This window comes from Cupressus sempervirens, chromosome 7 (assembly GCF_028749045.1).
Source record: "Cupressus sempervirens isolate cs-2001-9-10 chromosome 7, ASM2874904v1, whole genome shotgun sequence".
Classification (NCBI taxonomy): Eukaryota; Viridiplantae; Streptophyta; class Pinopsida; order Cupressales; family Cupressaceae; genus Cupressus; species Cupressus sempervirens.
The window spans coordinates 615,821,614-615,844,134 of NC_143124.1; the positions used below are offsets into that span (position 1 = coordinate 615,821,614).

Genomic DNA, 22,521 nt, shown 5'->3' on the forward strand with positions numbered 1-22,521 from the left:
AGAAAAATAAATAAAGTGTTGTAATTGGTTAAACTTAATTGAACATTTAGGCAAACTGCAATAGTATTGCCTACAGATGAGAAAAGATATTTGACCATATTTATGATTTTTATTTTAAATTGATTAAATTAATTAATTAAATTATAAATATAACTAAGATAGAATAATTAATTAATTGAAAATTAAAATTCAATCAAGACTCATTATTAATTGAACATCAACTAATTATTATTTTAAATTTATCAAAAATTTCAATACAAGTGCAAATACAATTAAGCAGGTCAGATTTTTATATTGATCAGTTGAAAATTAAATTCAGTGAAGATTTGAATACATATCTGATTACATTTGATTATCTAATTAAACATTAACATATTTTTATTTTAAATTGATTAAATTAGTTAACTCAGAAATTGAAACACACAAAATCAGAATATACTTTTTAACTAATAGAAAATTAGAATTCAATTAAGATTGGAAGTCACATTTGACTGTACTGATCAATTGGAGATCAGGATGCAACTAAATTGTATTTTAAACTGATTAAAAACTAATATAAAAATACATTCTGATCCCTTCCAACAGATCACCTAAAAAGATCCAGACATTTTCAGTATATAATAGATAAACCTACCCCACATAGAAACAAATGAAGAAACATGGGGAGAAGAGCCAGCAGAGATAGAGATGCAAGTTTCTCCATGATCACACAAACGAGGAGTCAACGTGGCCCAAGAGCATCTTTTTGTTACCTGTCCAACGCGTTGCCCGCTTGCCTGCCCGTAACTCGGCGGGATACCAGTTTTTAAGAATCTCGTGGTGTAAAGATGAGCGTAATTTAGTTTTAGTTTCATGCTTGAATCTTCTCTTACCCCTCTTCAATCTAGAATGCAACTTGGGATTGTTTTGGGGGCTTTGCGTGGAGTTTCTGCGCAAGCAGCCCACAATCATCTATTTTAAGCCGATGTTTGGTTGCCTTGGAGTCCATTAGAGTGCAGAAGTTTGCAGACAAGAAACTGGTTAGTAGGTAGGAGTAGAAGATGCCGGAAATGCCAAAGGTAAATTTGAGTTTAGGGAACAGCCAGGTAATTGAAGAATTCGAGGCGATAACGAGGGATGCAGAGCGAACTCAGCGTGAGACTTTGAGGGAGATTCTCGAGCGGAACAGTTCGACGGAGTATTTGAGCAAGTGGGGAGTTAATGGAAGTACAGATCCCCAGCAGTTCAAGGCTCAAGTTCCTCTCGCCACTTACGCTGACTTCAAGCCTTACATTCTACGACTAACCGAGGGAGAGCAGGCCCCCCTTGTTACCTCTCAACCCATCACTGTTTTCTCCTTAAGGTTCGGAATAAGTCCTTTTTCTTGCTTAGTTCCTTTGTTCTTCTTGGATTCAAATTGAATTTTACAATTATGTTTGTTTGTTTCTAGCTCGGGGACTACCGATGGAATGGCCAAGTACTATCCTTTTAATGATGATTTGCTCGCAACAACAGTGCAGATCTATCGTATTTCCGCGGCCTATAGAGCTCGGTATGCTGTCCTTACTATTTCTGGCTATTCGTTTTGTAGATTTCTTTGCACAATTCATGCTGCCTCTCTTGGGGGAATGCGTCCGCTGTTGCTTGTAGAAGAAAATGAGTACTTCACTGGAATAAAAAGATCATAAGAAAGCTATTATATGTAATAACGCTTCCTTGTTCTGGTACATCTCTGACCAGCTTCTGCTTAAAGTTTTAATTTTTGTTCCGGACTCGTTGCCCAGTTATCGAATCGGATTATGAGTCTGCATATCGCTTTTCGCTATCCACTTCCATTCTCTACATACTTGAATTTGGCATTTTAGAATTGCAGTCTATCTAAAGCAGGGGCATGCTACAGTGTGCAATAGCACATAATTCATCTTGAAGAAGAGCACACTGAAATTACGCAGGAATAGATTAACATTTCAGGCCTGTTGTTAGAGAAAGACAAGTACGGTTGGTCTTCAGTAGTGGAGAGAAGTAAAGTTTCACCTAACAAAGAGATGTCTGATTGACTTAATAAAGGGAGAACTAGAAAGGAATCTGCCTCTCTGATGAATTTGTTGTATCGTTGCGGTTTTTAAATCCCTGACCCCCAGTCGCCACCATGCAAATTGATTTATACCTACTTTAGTTCTAGACACACTTTTTCTTTGCAGAGATAATTCCTTGCCTAAAGTATAACTGAAATAACGTAAAGCACAAGGTAGGAAAAAGGATAAATTGCGCAAGTTACAGTCCAACCAAGCCGAGATAATTGTTCGCATACAGAATCGGCCAATCTGAACAGACAGCCATTGTAAAATGCATCTAAGAAATGTCAAACTGACAAGTTTGAGTGGGATCCTCTATGCTCACAAAGCATTCGGACTTAAGAGTATTTCATTCTACACGGAACCTGTTTTTACACATTCTTTGATGACATCAAAATTCTAAATAATCAATCTTGTCAAGTGGTTCAATTAGTGAAGGTGTTTGGTTCATGAGGATTTCACTGAGGTTCTTTCTCACTATACTGAAAAGATCTGATACTTGAAAGAGATGAGTCCGAGTCTCACTCTATATTTCATTGCTGTCTTTCATTAGTTGCCTACCCGTCTGCTTTTTTTTTTGATTGAGCTACATTGTTTTTGTAAATATTGTATTAAGTTGGGGGAAATCTTGACCAATTTTCCTATCATTATCCATTCAACCTTATATATCAAGCTGATTCAATCGAGCAAAGAATCTCTCTTCTCCTCAATGCACTTGCCAAAGCCAAAAGACAAATAAAGGGTTTGTACGAGTATTTGATGTCAGAAACAGCTTTGATCAGATGCTCACTATCATTGCTGCTTACAATTTTGGAGAGTTTAGGTGGTTTAACCATTATTATGACTTTCTTTTATTGTATTGATCAAATATAAATTTTCTGAGATAATTCTGAAACCAGGAACTACATTTTCGAGAGAGTGGTACCCAGGGTAGTTCAAGACCTGGATCAAAATTGAATTTCAGCCTAAAAGATAGATCAAGTCAAATATGTAATCATATTATCTTTTATATCATAATTACACCTGGTTTCATGTTTACTAACTTCAGTGACACCAACTATTCTAATCTAAATGTGTAAAAAAGCTCCTCAATTTTTCTCCTAGTTGATCTGTAATCGGGTTGACTTGCATACAATCAGCAGTTTTGAGTTGAATTAGTATATGTCCGTGTGTCAATTGGAGATCTAATTGACTTAATCGATTCAACTGAATTCTGTTCCACATTTTCTTATTGCATTCAGTGTTGGCTATTCCCAAGTGTACAATCGAGGTGATGAAGGCTAGAGATACTAAAATGGGGGGTTAGTTTAGCTATGAATGCTCACATGACTGAATCAATGTGTGAGCAACCTCTGGAGAATGGCAGCTTCTCATATAAATTACAAACTAAAGTAATGCTTTGAAGGAAAAGAGATAGAGGCATAGGGTTTAGATTTTAGAAAGAGAGATAAGGGGTAGAGGTAGAAAATGAAAATGCTGGGTGGAGGGGTGCGAAAGAAAGAGATCAATCGGCTCTCTTTAGTACAATCAATCTCTATCTAGAAACATTTAAAAAGGTGTGGCGGTGCTTTGTCAACCTACATTATTTGGAAGGCAGTGGACCTACAGGTAGGTCGCTAGATAATCTACTTTTGTTTGGACACAGAAGTAGACAAGCACAAAACATGTATAGGAGTTATATTGGGGGCACCCTTCAAAATGAAGATATGAAGATCAAAAGCTTAAAGCAGTATTTTGTTAATGAAGGGGCCAAGGATCGGTTTTAACAAAGGAAAAAATATCCAAGTTGTCATGTCCCAGCACAAATTTTGAACTGAGATCCACCCGTGATCAAGCAACCATGTGCCCACAAAGGTGTTCACCCATGGTGTCACTTTGGTGGGATGAGAAGCTCAACCTTAATGCTAGTCGGTGTTGTTCACTAATGGTTCGGGCTTTTGGCAAAGTGGTCTTAGCTCGGTATCAGATTTGAGGTCTCAAGGTCAAGCCTTGTGAATCATAGCAGGCTATGATATCCCACCCTAAATGCTGTGGTGGTGGGATTGTTGTTGGGGCTTGTACCTAGGGTTGGGACCCATCCATCATCAGGCAGCCACACATCAACGAGTGAATTCACCTGTGGTGGCACTTTGGTGAGACAAAAGCCTCACCCTTAACGCTAGTAGGCACTATCTACTAACAGTCTAGACTTTTGGTATAGTGGTGGCTTAACTCTGTGAATTGATTTCCATTCTGCCTTGAACCAACATATAAATTGCTGCCTAACACAGACATGGTGCAGCAGCTAAAATAAGCACACGCCAGCTTGATAGTTAGTTGAAATAGTAGAAATCTATTTGTTGGAGTAAATAAGATTTGGCCCTCCTGAATGCCTGGATCTGCCTGAAGCTGTTGCTGATGCATCCTCACTTATTATACTTACTGTTGATTTGAACTGCTGATCACCAATGGCTTTGCTCAATATAAGTTTTTGGTTTTCTAGTACTTCCTACTTTGCTGTCCCTTACTTCTGGGTCTCCCTGTGTATGCTGCACTGTTGAGATTATTGAAGTGGCAGGCTTATTCCACCTAGTGTGTTGGCTGCCTGCAACTAAAATTGTGTCTTATGAAGGGTGAAAGGGTGACCAGAGGTTAAGACTTTTTTGAATTAGGAAATGGAAGGTCAGTATGGTGACAATAAACACAGGTTAGGGTTTTTGTGTCAATCTCAATGCATTGCAGAAAATTGCAAAACTGTATTTTGCCCTAGAAATCATCATATACCTCCCAAAATGCGTATAAATGTGTTTTAAATATAGGGCACATAGGCCTAACCTTAGAGCTCATTAGAAACTTGATTTTATAATACAAGCACACACAGATATAGATGCTCCATTTACTTAAATTGCCTCACCACCTTATAAAGGGGGAAGAAAGTTTTACATTGAAATTTAAATATTAAATGGAGTCATAACAAAGTAAAAAAACATGCTGAGGCTTCAAAGGATTTTATTTTTTAATTAAGTAGGATTTTCTATTAAAAGGAAATCTCAGGTGCTATTGGATATGATCAGATGAGATAACGCGATAACGCGAAGTTTTCTAATGCTAGGTCTTGACTTAACTTCGACAGACTCAGTTGATTGATGTGATTTACTGATTTCACAAGGGGACTTAAATAAGTGTTCCTGGACAGCAAATACATTTTTTTCTCAGTGTAGGCTTTCACTAATCTAATAAAACTACTATTGGAATAAAATAAAAAAGAGAAAAGGTCTAGAAAGGTCTAACTTAAAACAATAATTTTACTGTAACTATTCTCTTTGATTGCTGGAATTCACAAAGCCAGTGCATGCTTCACCAAGTTAACACAATTAGATACAATCGGTGCAATCTTCAATGGTAACCCGAAGGATTTCCAGATTGCTAAGCATCTACTCAACCCATAAAACATGCAATAGTGATAGACAAACTCAGCAAGTGAACTAGATCTCATAAATGAAATGACAATTCCTTGTATTAATCGACGGAGATTGAAAGCTCCATATAAAGCAATTACAAACACAACATTTTTAAAGGAAACACTCATTAACTAAGAACTGAATAGAAATAATTTAAACTTAACTAAAGATTTAGTGACCAGATACATTAATTGACGATTAGATAAAAAATATGAAAATATTATTATAATACCCTCCCTTAATGGTCATTCTATTAACTACATCAAGTTGCCCCCTAAATGTTACAAACTTGTCCGGGTTTAGAGACTTGGTGAGGATATTTTTAGTTTGCTCCACAATTGGAACATATTGTAATATCATGGTTCCATCTTCAACAAGCTGTTTGATGAAATAACAATGAAGCTCTACATTTTTGGTTCACTTGTGGAAGATTGGATTCTTGGCAAGATTTGGCACGCTTGTTTGTCACAAAACAAGAGTGAAGACCATACTGGAGGCATTTGCATGTCACGAAGCATCCTTCATGGCCATATTGCCTCACATGCCGCTTTAATTGTTCCCCAATATTCTGCTTTGGTCAAGGAAAGAGTTATAGCCCACAACTTCTTACTGGTCTGTGCGACTACACCTTTACCAAGACTAAAGACATATCCAAAAGTAGACTTTTTATTGTCAACAGAAACTGCCGAATTTGAGCCTATTTGCTTCTATTATTATTATTATCAGATTTCCACAATCCATTTTTAATGCAAATTCATTTCTAGATTCGATTGTGTATGTTTTTTTAGCATCAACTTTTTGGATCAGACTCTGTGATCCATCATTAGGATGAGAGAGCATAGGATTTGTAACAACAAAAGATGTAGACCAAGCCTTACTCAAGAGATATAAGAAGAGATGGGGAGACATCATGCAAATGGCAAAGTATGGTGTCCCTTTCACATATCTCAGTACATGCTTCATTACAATCAGATATATAAGGCTGCCTAATGTTTTGCCTTAGGGGCTATCTTGAAATGAGATATGTAGCTTACAACATAACTAAGATCAGGTCTAGTGGCTGTAAGATATATAAGACCACCCACTAGTTCCTTGAAAGCTGGCCAACAGATTTGATTTGGCTGATAGTATCAGCCCTTTCTCCATAAGTATATAGATGATGGCTTGCAATTTGCCTTTCGAACTTATCTAGCAAACTCTTGGCATTCTTTGACTAAGAAATGAAAATGCTGCCACTTGTTTGTCAAACCTCTGCACCAAGACAATAATGCAAAAGTCCCGAATTAGTCATATCAAATGCTTAATGCTAATTCAGCTTGACTTGTTCAAGCAACTGTGCACATGTCTGTTAATGATAATATCATCCACATAGATGACAAGGAAAATAATGTCATTATCAATGCTTTTGAACACATTTGATGGACTTTCCAACCACTTTGTGCTGCACTAGCTAGAACTAGTTGGATGTTTGTTTCTGCCAGATATGGCAAAGTCTTGTGTCAAATGCGGACTTATTTATCGAGTCTAATTACTAATGTTCTTACAATATTCATACCACTAAAGGAAATAGAACACACAAATTGCAAAATATATCTTTATTGATTGTACCAAAAGAGTTTACATTACCAATACCGATGATATCCCGAATTACCATATCCCTTCCCATTCCCTATGATCCTTACATATAGTGCTCGGGTTGGTTGCTTGACCCAACTGTCGTGATTCTTGGTACATAACTTTTCCTAACAACTATTTAAGTATTTTATTTTGTGTAATTATCATCTACATTATCCCCCCCAAAAAAGTTGTCTTCCAGATGACTAAATCAACTGTACACTTATGAAGAAGGGTGAGATGACGTCCTTGGAGTGGTGGACGCTTGCAATCGTGCCAATTTCTGTTTGAGAAGCCTTAGATTCCATTCCGCGGCTAGTTGTTTAGTGCACGCACCTTGTAAAAGCCGTAATGCATCCATTCTATCTCTTTCTATTGCTGCCAATTGTTTTACATGCATAGTTGTCTCCTGTGCAAGCTTAGATTCCAATTTCTCCACTTGCTCCCCCAATATAATCCAGTCACCTTCAGTCTTTGCCAATTCCCAATTAGCTTTTTCAAGCTCCATGAAGGTGGATCAAAAAACTTCCTCTATCTCAAACATAATAGTCAAGGGAGGGCCATGTGCTGATGATACTTTCCACTGCTGGGACTGTCCCTCTACCTCTTTAGTAGGCCATTCCTGGTCTGTGAATAACTTCTTAAAATCCTCATGGCAGCTATCTTTCATAAAGTGCAAAAGTGATTCAACTACAAAAACTACAGTGTTCGTGTCTACTTCTTTGGCTTTCCTTCTGATTTTAGGTGTAGCTCTAGTCATAGCCTCCAACTCCTTCAGGAATCGTTATGTGCATTCGTCAAAGTGTGTTGTTATTCCTTCTCTTGCTATGTGCTGACATTTCCCCCTCCATGCTTGCGGGCTGTGACTATTAATCCTCTCTATCTTCTTGAAGCCGTAGAGATGGGTCCTCCATCATTGGTGGTGCAGGACCCCTATCGAAGTTGGGGAAGGGTGCAGTATGTGCTCCACATTGAGTTGAAATTTGGCAAGTGGGTTATCTTCCTCCTTGTCCATTGTGCTAAAGTTGTGCTGTTCTTGTGGTCCTGTCGACTCTTGAGTTGGGGGGCTGAGGAGAGAGGGCGCTGGCGAAGGTGTTGTAGTTGTATTGCTCGCTCCGCCTGTAGGTACCACCACCAATGCAACGGGTTGTGCCGTCTTAATTCCTTGAGGGATGCTAATTCGTACTGTATGGCCTGTCCCTTTAGTGGCCCTTAAATCCAGCACCTTAGTATTTGGTATTCTGCCCATTGGAACAAGTTGAGCCATATATGAAATTTGGGAAGGTGCAAAGTTTATCTGCTTAGTGCCTCAATCTAGAAAAGCTGGCTCATTGCCTGCTCCTTTGCTTGTGCCTTTAGTGTTGCCTGCCTGTTTTGTGTCTGCATGACCTTCTTGGCTTGTACACACAGTCTCTTTGGTGGGTACGACCAATACCTCCTTCACTCGTACGACTTGTGCTTTCTTTGCCCGTACAATTGTCCTTTTCTGTACGTGGGGCTGCTTCTCTTGTGTCCATACACCCTTGGCTGCCATCCTTGGAAGTCGCATGTTTACAAACTCTTTTCGTACAACCTTGGTCCATACTTACGACCTTTTCTTCTGTATGGTTGGAATTCTTGGTGTGCATATGGTCCTACCTTATACCTATAGGTTTGTGCGCACTACTTACTCTCTTGGGAAGTGTACCCTCTACCACTTGTACCATTTCTATGTCTTCTAATGTTTCTTCCCTTGCTGTTCTGGGATTGTGGCCTTCTTCCTCATCATCCCAGCTAGATTCCTCCTACTTTGTAGATGATGTTTCTTCTTCCTCTCTAGCGTTGCATTCTTCTTCCTTTATATTAAATGCAATGTCTTGTCTTGCATTTTTCTTGCGTGGCTCTACACCTTCTCCTATCATGGCATCCAAATGTAGCCAATAGAACCTGGTGGGCTTATACAACTCTACTTTATTTGCTGGAATAAATTTGCCCCAGTATTCAGCTGTCACTTGCATGCGCAATACCTCCAAAAATAGAGCTATAGCATGGTGGGGCATGTAAAACGTCGTGTTTTAGCAGAAGAAATTCCTTTATTCTATCCAAGAGTAATTGTGCCTAGTTATAAACCCTTCCACAGTGGAGCCCATTTACCTGCAGTAGCATATAGATGGAGATGTTTGAGGTTCGGCTTCCTCCTTTTAATTTTCTCTTTATTAAGTCCACAATGCACCTCCACTCTGCATTAACAATGAGAGTTTTATTTAATTCCTTTGCTGCTGCTCCAAATACCATCCCATTGTTCTTTAGTCAGGCTATCCTTGCATACCAATTTCCACTAATTGTCTCTTTTTCTTCCATAGTCTTTTTGGGAGGTTTGGCCGCTTGATGGCCTTTATTCGGCACACCAGATACCTTGATGAGATCCTTTGGTGCGTATGTAACTACCACCTCCTATTGTAGATATTTAATGGTGGACTAGTGGCTCATTTTTTCATACCCGTGTAGCAGGGTTCTCAATACTAGTTCAAATTATTTTAAATAAAAAATGGGCACAAGGACAATTTTGTCTACCTTTGCTTTTCTTAGGGATTTCTTCAATGGATGTTGGTCATCCGTCCCTTGCCACCAATTCCTATATTTCATTCCTGCAACTCCTTCAAAAGTAATACTTGTTGCAGATATCTCTTCTGTCTTCCCTTGGCTCTTCTTGCTTTTACTTGTAGTGACCATTTTCTCTTCTGACGTCGTCTTCTTTTTGCTTCCTGTGATTTTATAGCTCTCCTCAAAAAAATCTCACTTAGAGCTTTTGGGACGTCCTTTTACTATGTTATATAGTCCATTCATTCCTTAGTACCAATTTTTTAGTATATTGAACGCGATTGTGAAGGGGCCTGTGTGCGTCCATTTCTTCTGTACACATGCTTTCGGTGGGTCCACAAGTTGTACACTCCTATCCATACGACATATAGACTCTAGCCTTCCCCTTGTTTGTTGCGTGTGCGACTTGATTTTCCTCATGTTCGTACAAGTGTTCGGGTGTATGAGGGATACCTTGTTCTTGCGTATGGGTGTCCATAGTGCATATGTGTATGACCGATATGGCTGTGTGTATGTGTACGGTTGGCCTGCTTGTGCTTGCGCATATGCATACGGATGGCCTCGCTGTGTTTGCTTGTATGCATATGAATGGCCTTACCACTTTTATCGTATGGATTAGCCTTGCTCTTTTGTGGAGATCTCCTTCCTCGTTCTGCCTGTGCCTTCCTAATTCCTCCTGTTTGCCATATGGTATTTCTCCCATACTTATGTTTTTCTCTTTTCCATATGGAGTGCTACTCTCTTTTATCATGAGGTTGCCCTTGGTAATTTTTTTCTTCCTATTTTTCTTTTTTTCCCCTTTATTGCTTTTAAAAAAAAAATGTCCACCTTTTTGCTTAAGTATTGTACCTTTTTATATCTTGGTGTTCCAACTTGTGCCTCCTTTCTTGATTTTTTTGAAAATCCTTCCTTGCGTTCATGCCTTTGTTTCCTCCCTTTCTCTTCTTTGATCCTGACCCTTATTTCAGAAGTGTATTGCCATACGCAAGAGCTCGGGTACATCTAGTAGCATTTATTATCACAAGTTCCTAAGTACTCAAAATCAAAGATTTTGTCCACTAGAGGAGCTGATCCTACCCCTTTGTAGCTGCCATCAATGTACGTTCCACCACACTTCTAGTACCAAGTGACCTTCTCCCCTTGAACTCTTGGTTCCTCCCTTGGGTTGGGGATCACTCACCATAGTTCATTCACTCTTCTTCTATATGGTGCTCTTTCACAACCTTCTCACATTTCTCGATTACTTCATTTACGTAGTCTTCTCCTTCACAAATAAACATGTCATCTATTTTAACCACCATCTTGAGGGAGTTTCTTCTATATCCCTAGTTGTTGGATCCTTCACAGGCGACTCCTCTCCTTGTTCTGCCTTTACTTCCTCATCAATATCATAGGTCACAAATCCTTCCCTTTTTCCTCTGTATGGTGCTTTTAGTCTCTAGTAGCCATTAATTGTTATCCATAGTGCTAGGGCGCCAAATAAGGCGTTTGTGAGATGCTTATGAATCCTTGGGATTGCTACCCCCTCCACCCTTTCAAATGATGTACGAACAGGAAGCAGTAGTACCAGCCGAGTTTATGATACCAAACCTCACGGTGGCAGTGGAGAATAGATGGGGAGAGGAGGATAGCTTGAAAGGAGGACTCAATAATCTCATCAAACTGGAAGAGAGGCAAATGATAGCCCAGTGGGCGAAAAAAGTGGCACAATGCAGGAGAAAATTCTGGCATGACAAACATCTTCGGAAAATGAATTTCTAATGAGGGCAATTGGTTTTGAAGTATAACGGTCGTAATGAAATTAAAGCAAGAAAATTCAAAATCTGGTGGCTTGGACCATATAAAATCAAGGAAGTTGATAACAATGGGGTAGTGAAATTGGCAACGCTAGATGATAGACCAATCAAAGAGCCAATAAATTGAAAATTGACAAAGAAAGAAATACGGAAGAGATCAACATGTTGGGATATGCTACCAAAGGAGATTGGACGATCTATCAGGACAAAATAATCGAAGAAGACCCGGTCATCACAGAAAACCTTATAGACTGGACAAGGACTGGAATAAACCCATCATGAACCCATAAGAACTAATGATTAGGAAATATTACAAGGTAATTGGTAAATACTTGCTTATTAATAACAGAGACCGAAAGGTCAATTTATACCAAAGGAAGAGACGATGTTTCCTTAGGAAACAATCGTAAAGAATAGAAACATTCTATTCCAGAGAAAGCAAAAAATGAAAGCAAACTAAAGCTAAAGATATTTACAAGATAACCATTAACTAATAATAGACGTCTTATCTATTATTGTAATACCCTCCCTTAATGGTTAATCTATCTAACACACCAAGCTGTCCTCTGAATTTGACAAACTTATCAGGACCAAGAGGCTTGGTGAGAATGTCTGCAGTCTGATCTGAGGTAGGAACATACTGCAGATCTATATTCCCGTCTTCAACTAGCTGTCGTATGTAATGACAATGAACATCCACATGCTTGGTTCGTTCATGGAAGACTGGATTCTGTGCTAACTTGATAACGCCTTCGTTATCAACAAATAGAGTAGTCGGTCCTGCTGGTGACATCTGCATATCCCCAAGCATCTGACGAAGCCAGACAGCTTCACATCCTGCCTTAACAGTCCCTCTATATTCAGCCTCTGTAGAAGAGAGAGAAACTGCCTGCTGCTTCTTGCTGGTCCATGTGATTGCACCGGATCCCAAACTGAACACATATCCAGATGTTGACTTTTTATCATCAACAGAGCCTGCCCAATCTGAATCTGTGAACCCACTGAGTTTAGGATTAGAACTCCGAGAATATAGAAGTCCATAATTAGAAGTGCCCTTCACATAACGAAGCACACGCTTTGCTGCCATCCAATGATCAGCCTTAGGAGCTGTCATAAAGCGTGAAATATAGCTGACTGCGAAGCTGATATCAGGCCTAGTAGCAGATAGGTAGATGAGGCTGCCTACTAGTTGCCTATACGTAGTATCATCAACGGAAGGAGAATCAGACTTGGCTGATAACTTGAGACCTTTCTCCATAGGTGTAGATGCAGGTTTGCAATCCTGCATTCGGAATTTGTCTAACAAGGCTCTGACATATTTGGACTGAGAGATGAATATACCAGAAGACTGTTGCCAAACTTCAACACCTAAGCAATAATGCATGAGCCCAAGGTCAGTCATATCAGAAGACTGGCATAAGTGTTGTTTGATTCCCTGAATCAAAGATGTCGAACTGCCAGTGATGATCAGATCATCCACATAGATAACCAGAAGGATGATGTCACTGTCAGTAGTCTTGATGTACAGATTTGAGTTTGAAGAACTCCTCTTGAAGCCTTGATCACTGAGGTACGTATCAATCTTGATGTACCATGCCCGAGGGGCCTGCTTCAAACCATAGAGAGCTTTTACCAATCTGAGAACCTGATGGTCTTTACCAGCAACCTTGAAACCATGAGGCTGCGTCATGTAGACCTCTTCATGGAGATCACCATTCAGGAAAGCACTCTTTACGTCCATCTAATGGACCTTCTAGCCAAACTGTGCTGCCATGGCTAAGACTAATCTGATGGTGCTCATCTTTGCAGTAGGAGCAAAGGTCTCCTCATAATCAATGCCCTGACGCTGAGAAAAGCCCTTTGCCACTAAACGAGCTTTGTACTTATCCAAAGTACCATCTGATTTGTATTTGATTTTGTAGACCCATTTGCAGCTAATGGGTTTCTTCCTTGGGGGAAGATCAGAAAGGACCCAAGTGTTGTTCTTCAACAGGCTCTGGTGTTCAGATTGCATGGCCTGTTCCCACTTTGGAATTCCTTTAGCCTCGGAATATGTTTGAGGTTCAAACACACTGTGAATGTTGGCCATAAGAGAAAAGTTAACAGAATCTATAGTTTTGCTCTTTTTTCGAGTAGTTCTCCCATCAATGAGCTCATCATCATGAAGATCAGCAAGTGTCTTAGCCCACCACTTAGGCCGGAGAGGAGAATGACCAACAGTAGTACTAGGAGATGCTTGATCAGCAGGATCCCGATCAGAAGAATCTGGATCAAACTCAGGTGAAGCATCTTCAAAACGAGGTGATCCTGCAGGAGAAGCCGGAGGTGGCTGTACAGGTATCACTGGCAGGACTAGAGCTGTAGGAGCTACTGGAGCCCTCCCATCAGGTGGACCTAATGGAAGCCGAACTCCCAAATCATGAACCTGCATAGGCTGGTCTGCTGGATCAGGATCAGGAGAAACAGGCATGAATGGTCCTCGCTGCTCATCAAAGACTACATCGCGGCTGTATATGAGACGAGATGTCTCAACATCAATAAGGCGGTAGGCTTTGTGAAGACTGCTATATCCAGCAAGCATCAGTTTCTGACTCTTGGCATCCAACTTGGTGCGTGAAGCATCAGGGATCCAAACAAAAGCAAGAGAGCCAAAAACCTTCAGGTGATTGATTCTGGGCTTGCGACCTGACCAAGCCTCTTCCGGAGTTTTACCTTTGACCGCCACTGTGGGTGACCGGTTCAACAGATAAACTGCAGTGTTAACTGCTTCTGCCCAAAAACGCTTCGGAACATGTCTGTGTTCGAGCATGGAACGAGCCATCTCGGTGATTGTCCTGTTCCGACGTTCAACTACACTGTTCTGTTGTGGCGTGTGGGGTGTGGTGAACTGGCGTTGGATGCCATGTGTATCCAAGAAGCTGGAGAAAACATTAGAACAAAATTCCCCCCCATTGTCTGATCTTAAGAGTAATAATAGATTTCCCAGACTCTTTTTCAACTAAGGGTTTAAACTTCTCAAATACAATAAATGCATCGGATTTCTTTTTAAGGAAATACACCCACATTTTTCTACTAAAATCATCTACAAACAACAGAAAATACTTGTACCCAAGAACAAAAGGAGTGGCCATAGGGCCGTAGATATCAGCATGAACAAGCTGAAGGACTTGAGAAGCTCGCCAAGAATCGCCACTGGGGAAAGGTGTGCGATGTTGCTTCCTAGCTTGACATGCGTCACAAACTCCAAGGTGTTGGGTTTGAATCTCTGGCAAACCAAGAACAAGCTCATCCCGAGCAAGTTGTGAGAGATAATGCACATTTAAGTGCCCATATCGCTGATGCCAAAGTGAGCTGATGGAAGATCGCCGAGCAGCCATAGCTAAGTCCTGAGAATCACCAGAATCAGTAAGTCTGAAAAGACCATGATCCTCAAGACCAACTGCAATAGTAGAATTAGTCGCCCGATCAGTGATGGTGCACTGATGTGAACTGAAGGTGACTGCCAAGTGTGGAGAATGTCGCAGCAACTGACTGACCGAGAGTAGATTTAGTTCCATCCCTGGAACGTAGTACACATCAAGGAATATGAGCTTCCTCCCAACAGACTGAATTTGAATGTTGCCTTTACCAACAACCGTGTACTCTTCTCCACCACCAAAGATAACAGAATCTGAATAAGGCTGGTAGTCAGTAAACCAGTCTCTGCGGTGAGTGAAATGTCGAGAGGCACCTGAATCAATGTACCAGGCAGATGACTGTACACGATCTGCGGGTCTTTTAGCCATGAAGGCATAAAAGGCAAATTCCACTTGCTCAGTGTGCTCTGCACTGTTCGCTTTGGGTTGCGAACCTGATTGCTTAGACTGGGCAGCTAAGCGTTTCCGACATGCAACCTTCATGTGACCATACTTGTGGCAATAGTTGCATTGAATGTTCTTCTTTTTGGTACCATCGGATGCTGGAGCAGAAGACTTCTGCTGAGATGGTTGCTGAAACTTGCCCTTATCCTTCTGAAAGGATTTCGCAGCAAAGGCTTGCTCAGTGGAGGTGGAACTGGAGCTGCTACCGAACTGTTGTTTCCACCGATCTTGTTGAAGTAGCAGGGTGCAGAGATCAGTGAACTTTAGATCAACACCAGTAGATGTGATGTTCAGAGTCTCGATAAAATGCTCATAGGAATTTGGTAAACTCCGAAGAGTGATTACCACAATATCCTCTTCCTCCATCTTGCGACCGATGGCAAGTAACTAATCACGGATTTCCTGAATCCGATTCAGGTGTGCCTGGAGCGAGGTGCGCTCATCCATGACAATAAAAAACATAGTGTTTTTCAGAAAGAAGGCTCTGCTCTTGTCGGAAGTCTCATGAAGACCTTTTAGATGTGTCCAGATTTCGGCCGTTGTCTTGCCGGATGGAATCTGAGAAAGCTGGTCATCAGCTACGGAGAGTTTGAGAAGCATTACTGCCTCTCGATTGTTCAGATCCCATGTATCTTGATCAGGACCCGGAGAAGTCGGACGCTGCTTAACACCCAGAACAAGTTGATCAGTGTTTCGATATTCGAAGATTGCGATGATGCGCTGCTTCCAGGTTCCATAATTGCGACCATTGAATTTGGAATTATGCTCGAGCAGAATATTTGTTAGAGATGCCATGGCACGTTTTTCAATGAAAAATTGTGAAAATCTGTGAAGGCACGTTCTTCGAGGCAAAAATACGGAAGACCCTGAAGAATCAGAGAATGACCCAAAAGAGAGCTCGAAAAACCCAGAAGGAATCTGCTGTCGTTTTCTGAATCCGTTGGCTTGAAAATTGAGGCACAAAAATCGAGGCACCCAGAAAAAACGGACGACAACCCAGTTGAGCTCTCGAAAAACCCACCAAGAATCTGCAAACAAAAATTTTTTTCGACCCCAAAAATTAGGGTTTCGAAAAAAAAGGCCCTAGCTGAAAAAAGCTTGAAAAAACTTCAGATTTCTTGATGAAAAATGGTCGAAGCTGCTTCCCAGAGCACGATGACAGACTGAGACGGCTAAGAGCATGAAGATTTGATACGAAAACATGCAGATTTTCACCCCAAAAACGCGAGTCTTCAAAAAATGGCCACGATTTCCACGCGATTTGCAGACCCGTAATTCGGAAATTTCTCCAAGCAGAAAAACCCTAGGTGGGTTTTGGAGAAATTAGCTGAAATAATTTTGGAAAAATTTAAACAAATAATTTCAAGAAGAAATTTTAAATTTTTCCGAAAAAATTTAAGTATTTAGCTTTGATACCATATTACAAGGTAATTGGTAAATACTTGCTTATTAATAACAGAGACCGAAAGGTCAATTTATACAAAAGGAAGAGACGATGTTTCCTTAGGAAACGATCGTAAAGAATAGAAACATTCTATTCCAGAGAAAGCAAAAAACAAAAGCAAACTAAAGCTAAAGATAAATACAAGATAACCATTAACTAATAATAGACGTCTTATCTATTATTGTAATAGGAAAAGGGTGGAGGGAGTAGCAATCCCAAGGATTTATAAGCATCTCACAAATGCCTTGTTTAGTCCCCCAACACTATGTATAAGATTTAATGGCAACTGGAGACTAAAAGCACCATACAAGGGAAAAAGGGAAGGATTTGTGGCCTATGATATCGATGAGGAAGTAAAGGCAAAACAAGGAGAGGAGCCCCTAGCAAAGGATCTAATGATTGAGGATACAAAAGAAATTGATCTAGAGGACTATGATGCCACACTAGGACCCCCCCCCCCCCCCCGCCCCCAAAGATGGTTAAAACAAATGATTTGTTTATGTTGGTGTAACTACGTATTTACTATTTATACTTAAGTTTACTTAGGTTAATGCATTATTTTATTATTTTATTTTGTGAGACACTTAAAAGTTTGTGTACCTTTTTTAGTTGTCATGTTGACAACATAGAAGTAAGCAACTCTATTTCAGCACATGGTGTCTAGAACATTGGAGTTTGCATCATTCACTGAGTTGTCATGTAAACAACACAGTTATTCGCACTCCCTTTTTAGCGCATGTTGTCTACAACACTGATTTGCGTGCTACACCATTGTAGGCTTATCCTCTCATCATCGCACTTATTTCCATGCTTAACGGAGGGTAACCCATATCTAGTGGACGTGTGCCTGGTTGTATGACTTATCATGTAGCTGATTCTTAGGCGTTCTAGATGCATCTCAGAGGCCTTTATATACAGGCACTCCTAGTGTACTTTCAATGCAGATTGAATGAATATATTATCATTCTGATCATACTCTCTCTTTCTGGTCTACAGTTGTGCTTGTGTTTGAGTTCTTAGTTCTTGGGTGAATTTTGCCCTAACGAAAATTCTTACATGGTATCAGAGTTGGGAGATTTTCTCTTTACATAGCCGTTCGACACCATTGTTGCTTCAGCACCTTGGCCCGAATCCGGAGTACTGCAGAAATTGGGAGCATCTAGAGCCAGATCTGACCTCGCCATTGAGTTCGGAACGCTGATTCGGTGAAGATTGACTATAAACTCGGCTACCCTAGGCCAAAGTCGATCGTCAGGCAAATTTCTTTTGCAAATCAGCACCCGGAGGCCCCAATTTGCAATTTGGGCATGGTTATTTGCAGATCTATTTGACTAATTTTTCGGGTCTGTAATTTAATTCTTTGCATTTTTGACTGTATTTTTTTTCAAATTTTTTTGTTTGCCCTCCGGGCAAGTAGCAAAGAATTTTTTTTGTTGTAGGTATCGGGTTGTCAGATCTTGGCTCTGCGCAAAGAATATTCTATTTTGTAGAGAATAGTCTATTTCATTTAAGTGGGTAGATTATCCTTTTTTTGGCTGCCCATATTCCATTGTTTCTAGCATGCAAGACCGGACTGTACATAATCCGGTGAGAGCAATCACAGGTGGACCCCATTCCAAGCCCACGCGGCTTTGTTATTTTGTGTTGTGAGCGCTGAGTGTTTTAAACACTGTGCAAAGGCTTCTCCCTGCAAATGTGGGATAAACTCTTATAACTCTGGCAATCGCTAATTGACCTCCGGCTCGTGTCCCACAAATCCGGCGCCTGTGAAAATGAAAATAGACTTGTACGCCACACGGCGACGCACCATAGGGACACGTGGAGGTGGCCCAGCCACCCTCTGCCTGACACGTGGAATATTGACTTCGGCCACGCTCACCACAGTCATTCACGTGGATAGACTCCTCTGCAACATGTGGCGGCTTTTAATTCGTCGTCCGCAACAACCCTGCCACGTCAGCCCTGCACACGGTGGATAGTCCATGTCAATGCTTGCGCGGATCCGTACTAGCACAGTCACCTAGACACTTCATTTTTGTCTGTACAGACCGTACAATTCCGCACATGCTGACATCATCATAGGGCTAGGGTTTGCTGACATCATCATTTCACTAGGTTAAATTTGATGGCTGTTTGACTATCATTCTTAGTCATTTTTCAACTGCTGCGACAACCGTTTGATCGTCAAATTTAAGCATGCAGTTTTTCTTCCAGACCCCTCTACAGATTGCTTTTTGATTTGGCAACCTCACTTTACGAGCCCATAACTTGGTCATCCAGACTCCAATTCAGGTGCGATTTTTTTTTGAAATTGGGTAGAATTTCCTGAACTTTCCAGTGGTGGTGTTCTTTTTTTGGTTTTGGTGCAAGGATTTTTTAAAAATTGCATTTTTTTGGCGACTGTACCTGCTTAATCCTACATTTTGCAACTTCAAACACTCCGTATGGGCACATCTGGTCACCTTTTCAGGTTCCTTTTTTTTTGAAAGTGCATTATTTTTTGTCTACTTTTCAGATCTGCAGTCAAATTCTAGGGTTGTGTGGACAAAATTCTCACTTTCAGAATTAGGGCTTTTTCTGCATTGTAAAGCTTTGATTACTTTTCAGAATAGTTGTACATTTGAGCTACAGTGCTTAGTGATAGATTTGGACCTCAAAAAGCAATTGTAAAAGCAAAATCAGAAAGTCCACTTTGTTCATTTTGACAAGTGGCCCATTGTACACGCACTATTTATGAAGTGCCAAAAGCATCTTTTTTGGGGGGGTCTTTTGATTGAGTGAAAGGGGGGGTGTGTATTGTGTTCTTGTGTCTCTCTTTTGTGCTCTTTTCATTTTCTGCATCGTGGGTTCATTTAAATGTCCACCTCTAACTTCACGCAATTATTCTACATGGAAAGATATTGCATGGAGTAGATTAATGGAAAAAGGTTACAGTCTTTATGTTGATGGTACAATTACCAAACTTACTGATGCTAAAGAACTCATTGAATGGAAAAAACAAGACCAACAAGCTTTAGGAATTATCAAGAGTTGTGTTCATAGAGATCTCTTCTTTCACATTGCCAATTGTACAAAATCCAAATCAGCATGGGACAAACTTGAATTCTTGTATGGTAAGGTGGATGAAGAAAAGTGATTTCAGATTGAGGATGATCTACTTCTCTTTGATCCAAAGAACTTTGACACAATTCAGGATTACATCAACAAAGCCAATGAGTATAGGGCACTACTTAAAGATTGTGGAAATCCCATGAAGGATGACAAGTTGATTCATCACATCCTGAGGAGGCTACCTTCTGAGTATGCTTCATTTGTTTCGAGTTTTAATACTCATAGGTTAACCATGGGAACTGCTTACCAGAAGCCAACATTTGATGCATTTGCAGAGATGTTGATTGTTGAACAATTTCACTTGATGGATTTGGGACTTCTAATTACATCAAAGACCAAAGCATTGGTGGCTAGTGATGAGCACCAATCAAGTCAAGGAAGGAAAAGTAACAAGAAGAAGAAGCAGTGGAAGTAGAAATCACAATCTGAGACACAACAATCCTCCTCACAGTAAGGCAATTTTTCTTCCAACAAGAAGGGAAGTAATGAAAAGAAGGACAAACTTTTTTGTGCATACTGCAAAAAGCCAAATCATGATGAGCATCATTGCAAGACCAAAAGAATCAATGAGTTAGAAAATCTACTTAGGAAGAACAAAATTCAAGTGCCAGGTACTTCCAAGGATTCAACTCCAACCTCTTCAAAGGGAAAAGGGCAAGCACTTATGGAAAACACAAGTTCTTCTTCGGAATGGATACTTGACTCAAGTGCCTCCTATCATATGGTTTCTTCAAAGGGAGACTTTTCTTCATTGAAGCAGTCAAAGGTACCGCACATCTTCGTGGGAGATGATACTAAAATGGAAGTTGAAGGGAAAGGACATGTGGAAATGGACAATGGGGAATTCAAAGATGTTCTCTACGTTCCAAAACTTAGCTCCAATCTCCTCTCAGTTTACCAAATCAATCACCTTAGAGATGGTCACAAAGTTGAGTTCCTTCCAGATTTAGTGATGGTGCGTAGTCTTAGAGATGATTCATTGGTTGCAGTGGGGAAAGTCAATGATGACAAGAGGCTTTATTCCTTCTCCCACTTTGTGCCTAAGTCTCCTTCTTAAGCCTTGTTGACTCACTCTAATTTACAAACCACATTATGGCATGAGCAGTTTGGTCATCTTGCCTTCCGCCATCTTCAACAACTTTGCTCAAAACACATGGTCAAAGGTCTACCTAACATCAATTTTTCTAAGGGGGAGTGTTCATCATGTTCAGTGGATATGCATCTTGAGGAGAAGTATGATAAAGGGAAGTCTTCACGAGCACCAGTTGTTCTCCAGTTGGTTTACATGGTTTTAGCAAGTCCTTTTGCAGTGACTTTAGTCAGCCAAGGTTGCTACATCCTTACTTTTGTTGATGACTTTTCACGATTCACATGAGTCTACTTCCTTCATCATAAGAGTGAAGTGGTTCATAAGCTTCAAGCATTCAAGACTCATGTTGAACACAAATCAAGGAAAGCCATCAAGGTTCTACGAGTGGACAGTAAGAACAGATATGTGGACAGAAGACTTAAGGACTTTTGTAGACATGAGGGAATTGATCTTCAAAATCCACCAGCATTCAGTCCGCACACGACAAATATTGCAGCACTGAGGATTCAGACTCTCAAATCCATGGCAAGTTGCACGATAAAAGCCAAGTCTCTTGATCCTTCATTAGAATTTGAAGCCATTAGCAGTGCTACTCACATACTTAACAGGTCTCCTCATAATGCCTTAGATAGAAAAACTCCTTTTGAGGCATGGTGCGGCAGAAAACCAATTGTGAGTCACTTCAGAGTCTTCGGTTGTCTAGCATGGGCAAACCTATCTTCCAGGGGATGCAAGGCACCGGCATCGGCACCTAGGCCTTGTACTTTCATTGGGTATGAAGACGGTTCTAAGGCTTACAAACTTATGGATCCAGCGACTCATGAGATTTTTGTGGAGAAGGATGTTCATTTTGAGGAAAGTTCACCAAGCTTATCCTCTCGTCCTCTCTGCACATCATACACAGTGGAAACTGATAGTGACACCAGTGATAGTGCTTCAACAGATTTAGACAAGTGGGGTTCCATTGACAGTTGCAACGAGAGGTCACATCATCAGTATAGTCCACATGCATACATTGCCACAGTGAAAGGTCCAGCACAGTAGGGTACATATTGTCTTCTAGCTCCAGCTTCAGTTGATGACTACATGACACACATTGCATGTTTGTTTGTGGAGTCACACAGCGCAGATTTGGGAAACAACCTTGATGATTTACATCTTCTTATTGATGAAGATGATCCTTCTACAGTTGTTGCAAGGGCTCACTTTGACTCTCATGTCCATTCTCTACATGATCAATCTTTACAGGTTGGCGTGATTGTGGATTTTTATGTACAACAGTTGTCGGAGGTCTCTTTATCAGTTGAGGAGACAGTTCTGGAATAGTTTCTACAGACACTTGAGCAGGTTTTAGGGCCACCATACATCTTCAGGATTGTACCTTTGCCTTTGTTTCTTCCCAAGGGGAGGAACATCATCCAGAACTCTTGGACCAACTTCTTCCTTGGAGCGGCTTTCACCGATAGGTATTCTTCATTTGGAGGGGGGGACTACCTTGTCTCTCTTCCTCTTCTTTCTTATTAGGGGGACTT

At 40.5% G+C, this 22,521-nt stretch overlaps 1 protein-coding gene across 1 annotated transcript in view; it reads left to right on the forward strand.

The window, feature by feature from the left end:
- Positions 1 to 585: 585 nt before the first annotated feature.
- Positions 586 to 22,521, forward strand: part of LOC149548218 (jasmonoyl--L-amino acid synthetase JAR4-like) — a 52,687-nt gene continuing 30,751 nt past the window's right edge. The window contains exons 1-2 of the mRNA XM_089792262.1: positions 586 to 1,342; positions 1,430 to 1,531. Coding sequence (XP_089648388.1) covers positions 1,041 to 1,342; positions 1,430 to 1,531 — 404 coding nt within the window. The 5' untranslated portion in view covers positions 586 to 1,040. The remainder of the gene's footprint in view (positions 1,343 to 1,429; positions 1,532 to 22,521) is intronic.